At 44.1% G+C, this 13,046-nt stretch overlaps 1 protein-coding gene across 1 annotated transcript in view; it reads right to left on the bottom strand.

Moving 5' to 3' along the window:
* Positions 1 to 7,027: 7,027 nt before the first annotated feature.
* Positions 7,028 to 13,046, bottom strand: part of zmym2 (zinc finger, MYM-type 2) — a 19,065-nt gene continuing 13,046 nt past the window's right edge. Inside the window, exons 16-23 of the mRNA XM_036540336.1 lie at positions 12,906 to 13,046; positions 12,000 to 12,112; positions 10,871 to 11,045; positions 9,524 to 9,675; positions 9,046 to 9,160; positions 7,847 to 8,089; positions 7,544 to 7,685; positions 7,028 to 7,303 (exon numbers count right to left, since the gene is read on the bottom strand). The exon at positions 12,906 to 13,046 is cut by the window's right edge and continues 9 nt beyond it. Coding sequence (XP_036396229.1) covers positions 7,093 to 7,303; positions 7,544 to 7,685; positions 7,847 to 8,089; positions 9,046 to 9,160; positions 9,524 to 9,675; positions 10,871 to 11,045; positions 12,000 to 12,112; positions 12,906 to 13,046 — 1,292 coding nt within the window. The 3' untranslated portion in view covers positions 7,028 to 7,092. The remainder of the gene's footprint in view (positions 7,304 to 7,543; positions 7,686 to 7,846; positions 8,090 to 9,045; positions 9,161 to 9,523; positions 9,676 to 10,870; positions 11,046 to 11,999; positions 12,113 to 12,905) is intronic.

Below are 13,046 nucleotides of genomic sequence, written 5' to 3'. Positions count from 1 at the left end.
TAGACATGGCAATGCCAAGCGAGGAATCAGTCTGTCTGCAAAATCCATCAGGGGGAGAGGGAGACAGAAGAGCGGGACAATCCAACGGCAGCGTTTCAGACATTGTGGTTAGGTCTGCTCTCTAGCCATCAGTTTTACAGATCTGCCATGATCCCATCCACTTCTGTTCATTTAAGTGATGTTTGGCACACAAGGGTACCTACAGTGTTGTCTGTGTTCAAGAGGAGAGCAATGTGCAGGTGTGAGAAGGGGGCTCCACACTGACACTCATAGGCTGTTGCTGGAAGAGCAAATATCTATGTCAGGCTTTGTAATCTGGAACACAACAGGATAGACTGAGGAAAGGATGAGAATTATACATTTCTCTCATATACTTTTTTATACTTGCATGCTGTCAAAGAGCATGGAAGTGTCCAGAGATCCATTAGCATTTCAGTCTCATAAAAACATAAATAATTACACTGTTTAACACACAATGCCCTTCTTATGTCTGTACTTAACTAATACTGGGATTATAAATAGTAACTGTAAGACAAATGGAAAATGTAGATGCCATAAAACAGTAGCTTTTGTTTTGATTTATCTTCTAAACTCATGGCTACGCTGAAGAGTGGGAGGACTGAATTCCTTCCTAATCCGCACCAGACACAGAGACTTGAATCCAATCTTGTAATTCTATACCTATGGAAGTACAGTAGCTACTGAGCTTGTTTGATCTCATAGTTGAATCCCTCCAACAGCCTCTAACTTTAGTACACGAGTGAGAGCTAGTAATAGAATGTATTAAGACAGTGATAGCAACACAATGTATTAAAGTTTGGATTTATTTTTTAAAGGGTGAATAGACACACTGACAATCTGACCTCATGCAGCCCCTAACCAAATTTTAGTCACTTTTATAGTGATATTCCATACCAACTCAACCAATACTGCACCTGTAAGCTGTACAGTAAATTATTTTAAATGCCACTTAAGTAGTTAAATATAAAAATTTCCAGGAGAATTTTCAGAGATAGCCCTCTAAAAATATTAAACATTCCAAGCCTAATGTGGACTAATAATTATAATTCTCAGGAAAAAAAAGATTATTTTCAGTTGTACAATGTTTATTCTCAAATAATTGCAGGGGGCTTTTACACACTTTAAAGATGTAGTTTCTAGAAAAAACATTTTTCTAGAAAGATATTGATTTTGGGAAGGTTAATATCATGTATTTTAATTATGATTTTTTCCCCTTACACTCGATGTAAGATTCCTAGAAATATGAATAATGTTACTTGTGAATCTCTAATACTTAGATTAAGATTGCACTGGGGACACAAGCACAGCCAAGTTCTCTGAGTGAAGAATGAAACAGTGAGAGATAAAAAGAGAACTGAACAGGAGAGACAGAAGAGAGAAGGGGAGGATGACAGACTATAAAAGACCATCTTGTGTTGTACTCTGCCTCACTTGTAAGTCACTTTGGTTTAAAGCGTCTGCCAAATGATTAAATGAAAACGTAAATGTGAATGTAAAAGGAAAGACTAAGAGAAAGTGAGAAATACAAATCTGTCAGAAATAAGAAGATTGTTCATTTAAATATCAAGATGACTGCCACAAACATATATTTTTTTAATCTCAGGAGAAAAAGAATTAAATCAGTAAAAAGAATATATAATTACGTGAAACATTCACAACATTTTGCAGGGTTTACCTTGATTCTTCCTTAAGAACTCTGTCCACAATGTGTCATGTGAACACATTGAGCCTTGATTAGTTCTGTCACTTTTGGCCTGATCATGGGTTGAAGGAAAATTGTGAGCGATAGAATAAAATACAATTTCTCAAAGTCAGGTCACACAAAAATATTCATGTCACTATTTTTTTTTTTTTATGAAATCCAGTCAAGCTAGGACAGTTAATTTCAGTTGAGTTGGTATGGAATGACTCCATAGACTTGTCTTTCCAATATGGCCACCCCAATAGTATATATGTTTGTTGCTTTATTGATGTTAATGTTATGTTTTAAACTGAGCCTATAAACTCCATTTCATATTCTTATTTGGGGAGCAATTATCTTTTTGGATTGAATAGGTAGTGATAGGAATAGGGGCAGTGGGGGATAATCTGTTGGGAGTGAATGAGCACTGTTCGGGACGATGAGGCAGGAGGGCTACACCCACTGCCTCCCTGTGTCTTCCTGTCCCCCCAAGCCGTCCCAAACGGGGATAGGTGGTCCTAAATTTAAAGAGTGGTGGGCTAAGGAGGCGGGACCATCCGCCACAAGAGGAGAGCTTGCTCTTTGGGCCACTTCAAACATATTGTGCTCAGTATTTAGCAATGGATTCACGGCTCACACGGTGCAGCCGGTGCAGGTCTGTAGAGGTAGGCACGCACACGGGACCAGCGAGAGGAGAGAGGGGCAACGCGGTGAAAACAAGAACGTGTCCGGCGGCGCAACGGGTGCCCTTTTTTTACACACCTTTACTTGTTTATTTTTTCCTCCCTTTTTTGTTTCCCCCTTGAGGGCCACAATGCATGTGCCGGAGCACAAAAACCTTAAAAATGCCGCTGTCATCCATTCCATTCCCGGCGCAGCTGTGCGCTCTCTCCCTCTCTCTGTTGTTTTATAATTAAATGGCGACATTAGTTCATATCATGTGATTGGGAAAGGATTCATGGCACATTAGAGGCCCTAATCGCTGCCTATAGTCTGCCTTTTGCCTTTCTCTCTGGGGCGTCCCACATGACCCTGCTGAGCGCAGCGCTTTCATTATGGCCCTGAAAAGAACGGGGATTGAACAGAAACAAAAAAAAAACCCAGAGGGGGTGAAAAGTGTTTTTTACACCCGGACGCTCGCTCGCTGTCTCTCTCACGGGGCAGGGGAGCAGGCAGGGCTGTGTGCACTCAGGACTGTTTTAGCTTTAGATGAATGGGGCAAGGTTTTTGGAGTCTGGCCAACTTAAACTGAGAGAAAAGGAGGGAAAAAAAAAACTGCCTCTTCAAATAAAAAGTTTGTCATACTTGCAAAAATGTTTAGAAAGGGGACTGTTTTTTGGTACGAATCTGCGTATGGTTGCTTAGCTTTTGAAAGAATGCTCTGTAAATGAAGGCAGGTTTGATCCTGTGAGGAGCAGTTCAGACAGGGAACACTGACTGCGCAGCATTGCGGAGCGTTGGTGTCATATCCCTTGACACCGGTCAAGCTCGCAGGGTGCCATTGCAACTGTTCAAGTCAGGTTGTGAATTATAAGTACTATCATGGCACTATGTAAATAAATAAGGAGTTTCTATTTTATTTTTCCCCAGCACAATATGCCTCAGTGTGGGGTTCCCACCTGGATGACAAATAGCGCCCCCCACTGGGATGCGGGGGCCAGTTCACACCATCACAGCTGAAACTTCAGCAGGGAGATCTTTTGATTTGGTACCTGCTGCCACTCAGATGAGTCAAGAGCAGACCAGAGTGCCATCCATGGGATTTGGGTGCTCCTGACCGTGTTAGCCTGCCCGCGATAATCAGCGCTCGACTGTATGGGCTATCATCCGCCTGTGTGTGTCTCATCATCGTTGCTAAGAAAATGCATGAATATTTACAATAAAACTTTCAAAATATTTGTATTTTGTGCAAAGAAAATCTCCAAATGGTTGAATGGTTAAAAAGTTTTCAGACACTACAGCATACCCTTTAATGAAAATGTCACCACTGAAATGTCATAAAATGCAAATCTGTCCACTGGTCAAGTAAGGAGTTGCATCATTATTTATTAAAACTGTATTTTTGGTAGATTCAATTACACTGCGAGCCAAGCATTTATAAATCAATGCCAGGACACCCTAGCTGATCGTTGTTCAACTCTTGTTTATAAATGCAGTCTTTTACAGTCAGAACCAACACACAATCTGTCCTCATTGAGATGTAAGTTATTCATGTGAATATACATTGCATGTGTGGTATCTCTCACATGTATCCCATCGTGAACTCTAACGTCGTCCCCAGTGAACCCAACTTCATTGACTCTTTACACGAGTTTCATATGTGGTATTTAAACATTGATGATAGGATCTGGTAACACCAGTGTGTCTGAGGCACAGGGCAATAGCATGCTGTGAGTAAAGGCTTTACAAAACTTGTGCCACTGTATTATCAAATATCACATTTCACATAGGTGAGCCATAAATGTCTGAAGTGTTTATTGCCACCATATCTCTGTAGAAGAGCACCATAGATTTGTTTGCATCAGGGGAAGTATTCCCATCCCTGCTGGAATGTGTCAGAGCGCCCAGCTGCAGTGCCTCTCACGTTCTTTATTTTTCCCCCACAATAAACAAAAATGTGGCTACATGAACCTTTCATTGTGTGTGTGTACGCCTGGTGAATAACGCTCTTCTTTGGCCTTTGTGCTACGGTCACTGTACTCCTGGTCACATGACCCGTCTCAGACACCCAGTGCAATGCGGGAGTGGGGGGGGGGGGGGGCAAAAGCTGAACTCCTGGTCAGCCATACCCACTCCCTCCCCTTTCACAGACCTGCCTCTCTCATTCCTAACCCTCCAAAAACCAGCCTCTCATCTCCATCCCCACAGCCTGTTTCACCTTTTTCCCCAAAATCACAGTGGGTACTTAACTCCATCCACACTATATAGTGTACTGTATACTTGCAGTTATTTGCTACGATCCCACACATCCCTTTTGTCTCCAGTACCAACCTGGACACACTCACCCCTACAGATGCATCCGAGAGTCATGCAAGTCATGTGTGGTGGTGCATTCTGCCATCCACCTTCAAAAACTGGACACAGACAAGACCATTCAAGTCCATTAATGCTGTAAAAAGTTGTGGAACTTCTTTCCTTAAGGAACAGTTCTCACATCAGGAATTTAATAACGGTAATGTGTGCAAATGGCCTTACCTTAAATCCAGCTGTGACATACTACACACAATACGCATCATTAAGTAAAAACAGGATTCAGGTACAAAGGTCACTCACATACAACCAGTAGATTTTGTGAACAACCTTTTTGTGAGACAGCCTGCACTTTGGGCATTGGCTTTATAAATTTGTGCCTGTGCTGAAAAGCACAAGACTATGTCATCTTTCAGTAGATAGTTCAATGGACTGCACTGTAACTAATTCATTCCATGTAATCACCACAGACATGTGGTCCTTATATTAAGAGGATAACACAATCCAAAAGATACCATTTAGCTTTATGGTTGATTAAGCTGCTCCTGGACAAATACATTGGTAACAGAAATGTGGTTTGGGTGCTACCAGTCTGTCAGTGTATCTGACTGGATTAGACAACTTGTATGACAATGTAGCTGGAGGACACAATAAAATGTATTATGGGGCAATGTAATGTAATGTAATGTAGATGTGCATATTAATGAGACAGCCAGATCACATACCTCAGCACATGCAGTGAGGTGAAGCAGTGGTGAACACTGCACATGACACAATGCACCTCCAGCTGATGCCAGTGTAAAACCAAGCTATTGTGACAGCAAAATAAACCCCACCTTGGTCACATTTCAGTCCTTGGCATACCACTGTTTGCTTTTCTTGTTGAGAGATCAATGTGAACTTTTCCTTCGTAACACTGGTTTCAAAGGGCAGCTTCAATAACTTGGGCACAAAGAAAGATGTGCAGTGCAGGCTCACTCCAACCATTTACTTGCTTCAGCTCCTGGTCCCTCCCACAGCATGGTGCTATGGAGGACTCCAGCAGACTGATGAAAAAGGGAGCATGCTGGGACAGAGAGGGGCATGCTGGGAAAAGCAGGATCACAAAAATGAGAAAACAAACCTGTCACTTAAATAAAAGTAAATTTAGGAACTCACTGCAATTTATTGGAGGGTAAAAAATACATTGGCAACAAAGAAAAGTATAAAAATATGAATTTAAATCTGAATTTCATTTTCCACCCCATAAATAATAATGCAATCATATCTGACTGACGCTAAACAGCTTCCATTGTAGAACTGAAAAGATCTTGCACAGTGGGAGTGAAAATGGCTCAAAGCAGAGAGTAGCAACATTAAGACAAGATTGCTGGGTGTGCCAGGCCAAACACATACAGTACCGTGATGTTCATTTCTACAACATTTCTGAAAGTCTAGGCTCTGTTATCACAGTGTAACTATGTCACAGCAACTTTGTGAGAATTTTACATATCAGCTGGGAAGTGACTGCTCTCACCCATACTAAGTACTTTCACATTTCATCACCAAAATCCACATACCCACGTACTGTGGATATGTGATAAAGACTTCCATGTGAAGCGGACAGAAAAGACCTTGGGGCCAGTGTTTTACAGATTCAATATACTACTGACTCATGCCTCTATAAAAACAATGACCCTAACATCTAGTGCATAAGCCACACCTGTGTTTTGGTCACTCACTTGGTCCTTCGTTGCAGTGACCTGTAAAGATGCCCACTAAAGCTGACTAGCTGGGAGACTCCGTAACAAATTGCGCATATGAAAACATAACTTCATTTAAACCCATATGTTCTCCTGCCTTTCAGTCAAACCTTGAAAGAAACAAAGAAACCGGTTTAACTGAAGCCCCCAAACAGCTATTAGGAGGAAGCAGTGCACAGTCAGTCCCCATCCAACAGACAGCAGAGAGGAAAGAGGGCGAGACACACCGGAATGCTGCAGCATAACTGCACTTTTAATGCTTAGAGAAAGGCTCCTATGGCAAAGGCAGATCCTCTAATGCCTGCTAAGACGGCAAGTAACCAACAAACTCAAGTGAATGAATAATAAATAAAGGCTTTCTTTATCTCCTGGAATCAGGGGTCCAGGAGAATTCAGCACGCCTTCCAGCACCAGACCACTGGCAGAAAGAAGCGCTCTTACTCCCCTTAAAATCATTTACAGATCACATACCCAATCTGGGTGTAGTGTGAAATGCTACATTAGGCATCTGGAGTTTCCTCACAGAAAAGCAGTAGGTGAAGGACACTTTCTAAACCAGCCTCCCATGGCTACACAGCGAGCGATCGGGGGATCACTGTACCGGAGGCAGCAGGGAGTGAAACGGAAGGCAACACTTTTGCAATGCCATGCGAGCCTCTGGCAGGGGAGAGGCCGGGGCTACTGGCTGACATCGTTCTCCTCCTCATCGTCCTCTTCTGAGAGGTCCCTTTGGTTGTAGATGTCCTTTATCAGCAGGATGCGGGTGAGGAGTGTCTCTAGGACAGTTCTCTCCAGGGGGGCGGAGCTGTACCACAGGGGACTGTCCAGGCTGCTCGTGACCTCAGGCGTCATGTAGAACATGTCCGTTCTATTCTTAAGAGCTGTGGGACTGTGCAGAGAGAGAGAGAGAGAGCACAATCAACCAATTACAGCACTCAACACCACGCACATTCACTCCTTATTCACACGAATCAGTTTAGAGAAGCCACTGCAGTGAGGGAATGAGTGTTATTGGAGTTCACCTCATGACCAGCTTCGGCATGCATTGTAGGAAATGGGGTCTTTAGTGAAGACATGCAGTGTACAAAATGCAGCTCTGGGTGAAGGCTTACAGTGCGCTGGGACTCACCACTTGGAGAGGTAGAGCTCGTATAAGAGGCACTCATGCTTCCTGATGGGACAGTGAGAGAAGTTTCCTGAGTCGTTGTCTGGCTCGTTGTCGGGGTCGCCGTAGTCCGCCTTGTGTTTCCTCTTCCTCGTGCCCGTTTTCACTGTTCACAGCGGGGAGAATAAAACTGAGGACCAAACTGAACACCTGATCGGAGAGTGGCTGACTGATGAAAGAAGACCGTGGCAGAATGGGGCAACCCAGCATGGGTCTGAATGTGGCACTGTGTGGTCACGCACAGAGCTTGCATCGGGACCGCCATACCTCGCTGTTCCTGTGAAATGGTGGGTATCCGGATGCAGATGGACGTCGCTTTGGAGTGCGGGCTGATCTTGCGGTGGCCGTAGACCTTCCCGAAGGACAGGCGCAGGTGCTGCTCCACGGTCCTCAGGCCAAAGTACTTGGTATTGAGGTAGAGCAGAGAGCGGAGCAGCGCGATGGGGGAGTGCTGGCCCAGCTGCTGGCTGCTCCACAAGGCCTGCTCCTCCACCCTGCCCCACAGAGAGCCTGCAACAGCGTCACCAGTCACACAGAGCCTGTGCCACAGCCTGTGCTCACACTCACTGGTCTGGGCGTGTTGTTAGCCTAGTCCGACTCTGTTGCTCATTTAACTTGAATGGATACACTTATATTCTACTGTGCTGGAAGTTGCTCTGGATAAGATCATCTGCTAAATGCATGCAATGTATTGTCAGCACAGGCACATAGAACCTGCAACAGCATCATCAGCCACACACAACATGTGCCAGCGCAGTTCCAGACAGTGTACGATGGTGGAATGAAACTTACAGTGAGCCTCTAACCGCACAGTCTTGTGAACTGTTCATATGCTCCCCACTCATCACATGGCTTTTTCACGAGATTATCTGCCCCTTATCTGCAAGGCTCTTTAGGCCTAGAGACATTCAACACTTTCTGCCAGACTGTGGTCCTCCAGGACTGTCATTGAGGAGCCCTATTTAGGCCCTTTCCCTAACTTCACTCCGTAACGCATTTGGACAGAATGGCTGAGAACATAATCATTCTCTACTTCAATGGCTATTCAAGTATAGAAATGCCAATGAGAAAACAATATCCCACTGTAAAGCAATCCTTTGTAGTCAGACTAAGTGCGGCAGTTATAATTTACAAAGTCTTTCTCATGAAAGCATACAGCACTCAATTTGCTGAATGTTAAGAACAGCAGACGAGTTACACTCATGGAATACAAGTACCAACTCAGTCAGTGAAGAACTGATAAGTAAATCTGTTTGTCAAAACAAAGACAAACTGTAAACATGATCAAGGACCTTTTATTATTATCACATATGAGAAATATAAGAAATTCACATTTATGCTATTTGAATGCGTGACACTGACACAGTCATGTAAAAACTGCTGTACAGATGGATAGTTAACCAAAGAAAACACAAAATTCCAATTTGGGACACTTTTTTGACATCAACCACCCAAGAGCATCTTACCGTCAGGAAGCACACTGGGCTGCCAGCCATTAAGGACCTTGTTGAGCTCCTCTCCAAACAGCTGGTAGCTGGGGTCACTGAAGATGTCATCGGTTCTCCCGTTGTCCAGCAGATGCTACAAACAAAGACCGCGGTGGCACTGGCCTGAGAGGATGTGGGATGCTGAAGCCTCGTTTGACAGTCAAAAACACTTAAGACAGGTTTGTTTCTAATTTTGACAATATTGTTCATTTCTGTAGTTGGAGGTGTGCATAGCTTGGACTCAGAAACTAGCCTCTGAGGTTTTCAGGATCGCTAATTCCTGGATTCATTCCAGTAGACAGCTGTGTACTGCTAAAGATGGGATTTTTTACAGATGATCGTCAATTTTACACACACACACACACACACACACACACACACACACACACACACAGGACAGAGCAAGGGAGATGGCCAGAGGGGAGGACAGAGACGGCCCTCCTCTGTGGTGACTGACCTGTTGGATGCCGAGGCAGAGGTAGAAGATGCTGTCGGGACCGTAGCTCTCCCCATTAGGCCGGCGGACCTCGCGAACAAAGCGGGACAGACCGTCGTTCAGTTCCGCCGCACTGAGAGACAGCAAATTCCTCTTCAACCTCACTGGCTTTACTGTAATGGAGGAATGGACACATCAGAGCCAAAATCTCCCATCCCACAACAAAGAGTCCACTCTCACAATGGGTATAAGATGTCATCACTCACCCTGACCCAGGGCTCACTAAAGACAACAGTTCTTACCAAAATGTTTTTTGTATTAAGTAGCTATTTTTCCAAGAAGCTGCTAAGTGCAATTTTGAGCAAAAAAACCACAATTCTTAATTCTCTAATAGCAGCTGGACATCATTACTGACGATTACTAGGGATGTAACGATATATCGAATTTCGCAATGTCACGATAAAAGAAATGTCTCGACACCGTCATGGGCCTTTGACGAAATCTACCAGGATTTTACATGGTTATTTCGCTAGTATAGCTGCATTCTACTATCTCTCGTCGAAAATTGTAATGATTTTGTTTTGCAATTGGACCAGGGGCGGTTTGTTCCTTAGGGCGGTCGGGCAATACACCACCAAAGCAGGAAAGGGAGGGAATTTTTCTTTCATATTCTACCACAGTGTTACGCTAGCTGTGACTGTTCTAGATAGTTTGTCCTGCCTCTGAATATCATAGTCCAATCAACATCAAGTCGTGTTCCGTGGAGTAGCGCCCCTTTCGAGCGATTTCAGTCTGGTTGAAAATCGCCCAGATCGCTCTGAAAGACTCTCATGGTAAGGCAATTTTTTTCGAACTGCAGGCACTGCAGTAAAATTTGTATGGGTTCCGGCTGGGCTTGCACTAATGTTCTTTCGTCATACGTAACCTGGTGTCGGGATTGCCGGGGCAGCCAGCAATCTTGTCACATTCAAGGTCAACATGGCTAATGTTACCTCAGCTCAGAGCAACTTGATCATGTCATTAACAGAAATACTGTTCAGTTGTCATAGTAATCAGGATAAATTGGCAACTAAAGAATTAGGACCACCCAGACCAAATTTAAACATCAAGCAAGTATCTACAAAGGGGGGAAATCATATGACCGGGGATTTTCACAGAGCTGGTATGAGCGGAAAACATGGCTAGCAGGCTGCGAAGTAGCTAATGCTTTATTTGCAATGTGACAATGTCAAGTTAGCTAGCTGACTAATTTACCCATTGAACGGGTCACCTTAGCCATCATCGCATCATCGCAAAATTGCCCCCCCCAAGCCCCCCCCCCCAAGCCCCCAGATGGTTGTGTTTAAATCCTGGGTGTGTTTAACTAACCCTCTTTTAGCTGATGCTTCACTGTGACATCGTTGGGGTTGTCGATCCGTGTCAGCACCCATCTCTTCCAGGCATTCACCCCGTACCTGGACTTCAGGGGGAAGGAGCGGCTGTCCGATGGGGTATCAGGCGATGGGGGCAAGGTGTCCCTCTCCACTGCCTTCCTCTTGCGTCCCTGATGACAGCAAATCCAAACGAAACGGCCTCAACACAGCAGACTTAAATGAGTCTTTTCCACTTTAAGGCTTACCCCACAGTTTGGGCCTTTAGGACATTTGGTCCACGGTTTGGGCCTTTAGGATGTCACATCCAGAGCTCAAGGTTTTCTGCCTTAACCATTACACTGGTTACATGCCCTTAAATGCACCTGGTAAATCCTACCCAAAAATGTACACACTTACATTGGCTCATTCCATTTAACTGAACAGCATAAGTGACCTCAGAGTAACTCGATACTTTTTTCTGCAGGCCTCCTATGGCTCATGTAGATACACTGTCTCTATCAGAACTCCCATCCTGCCCCACTAAGGGCTTCACTTGATTTCTGTAACCTGAAGCAGCATTCTCTCCTGCAAAGCATACCAGGGCACAACACCACCCAGTTACAGGAACGGGGGTAAGAAGCAAACATGCGGAAAACCAGAGGCCTTAATGACCAAGTTCTTTCCATTGTATCAAATTACTTCTCTACATCCAAAACAAACAGCTTCTATTGTTACCATATGTTTTTTTTCCCAATATCAGATTGAGTATTGCAGTAATAACTTCTATTGTGTCCTCATATTACAATACAGTAATCACAGTGTTTCAGGATGTGAACAGCAGTAGTGTTATAATCACTGGACACAAATCTGGAGCAAACTGCAGGCTCTCTGTCGTTGGAGGCTAGAAGACAGACAAGATCTTTCAGGGTTACTATTCTCAGGAATTGCTTATGTGTTCCTAATTCATATCCGTATTCTAACCAATAACTTCTGTGTGCACCTTTTCCTCATCCTTGGCTGATATGTGCGCCCATATAACCCTGAGGCCACCGAACCAGTTCCCCTACGAATACTGACTCTTCCTCACTCGTCATAATCAATCCACAATTCACCAACTCGGTCGCTGCGTTTAAAGGACTTCGTACCTTCCTTTTAACTGCAAGTTGCGGCTTCTCCTCTTTTTCCTCCCCCAGAACCAGAGGCAACGTGAACCCAATGTCAGCATCCAGGCCCTCAACGGTGGGGACCGGATTCGGAACTACAAGGGGAAGAGGGATAAACCAAAAGGCTGGATCTGAGGAATGGGGCTTACCAATGACAATCTAGCCACAGAGGGATAAGCAGCTGCTCTTACATAACTGTGCCCTATAGTGAACTTGGTCAGTGACTCATCTGTCTGCTAGGTGCAAGTGTGTTAACTAGAAACAATGCAACCATTCCAAGGCCACTTATACACAGTATATAAATACACCAAACTAAATCCTTTTGTCTGAGGTTATCGATGAGTCCTCCAAATATATCCGCAGTAAAGTCTCAGTCTGATTATCTGTGCCATACTGTACTGATCCTCCAAACCCTTGTAATGATCTGACATTAAGCAAGTTCCCGCCATAGTTTTAAGATATTTTAAGAGACAATGACAGCTGGGTACTAAACACACAAAAGTGCTTCTCATATGAAGATTATCCAGTAATACAGTGACGCCTTGTTTATGGCAAGTTTTGTTCTATCATTATTGTTACCTTGTGTAGAAATATTTAAAAAGTACTTAGATAAAAACGATGACCGTAAAGAAATGGAAGAGAAACAGGAGAAAGTGAGGAGAGAGAAGGAAAACAGTAGGACAAGGCAGAAGAGGGAATGGAGAAACTCTGCTGTTTTCTTTTGTATCAGTTTTCTGTGTGTTACAAGACACACCATATGTGTGTGTGTGAGTGTTTTACACTACAGGGTGACTGACTGATTCAGCAGCTTGAAAGTGTAACACCCAGTGCCTTGAAACAATTGGTGAGTGCGTTTCAGAGCTGTTCTTAACTTCACCATAATCATACCTGAGGGGAAGTCATCCTCCAGATCTAGCTCGGGTTGGTAGGAGTCATCCTCCTCCTCTTCCTCCTCTTCCTCCTCACTGCTGCTGCTGTTCTCGCGCTTTACCCTCCCTCTCCTTCGGGCTGTGTCCTCTACGCTTTCAC

The sequence above is a fragment of the Megalops cyprinoides genome, chromosome 11 (assembly GCF_013368585.1).
Source record: "Megalops cyprinoides isolate fMegCyp1 chromosome 11, fMegCyp1.pri, whole genome shotgun sequence".
In the NCBI taxonomy this organism is placed as follows: Eukaryota; Metazoa; Chordata; class Actinopteri; order Elopiformes; family Megalopidae; genus Megalops; species Megalops cyprinoides.
Note: the sequence above shows the minus strand (reverse complement) of the source record. Positions and strands in the feature narration are given on the sequence as shown.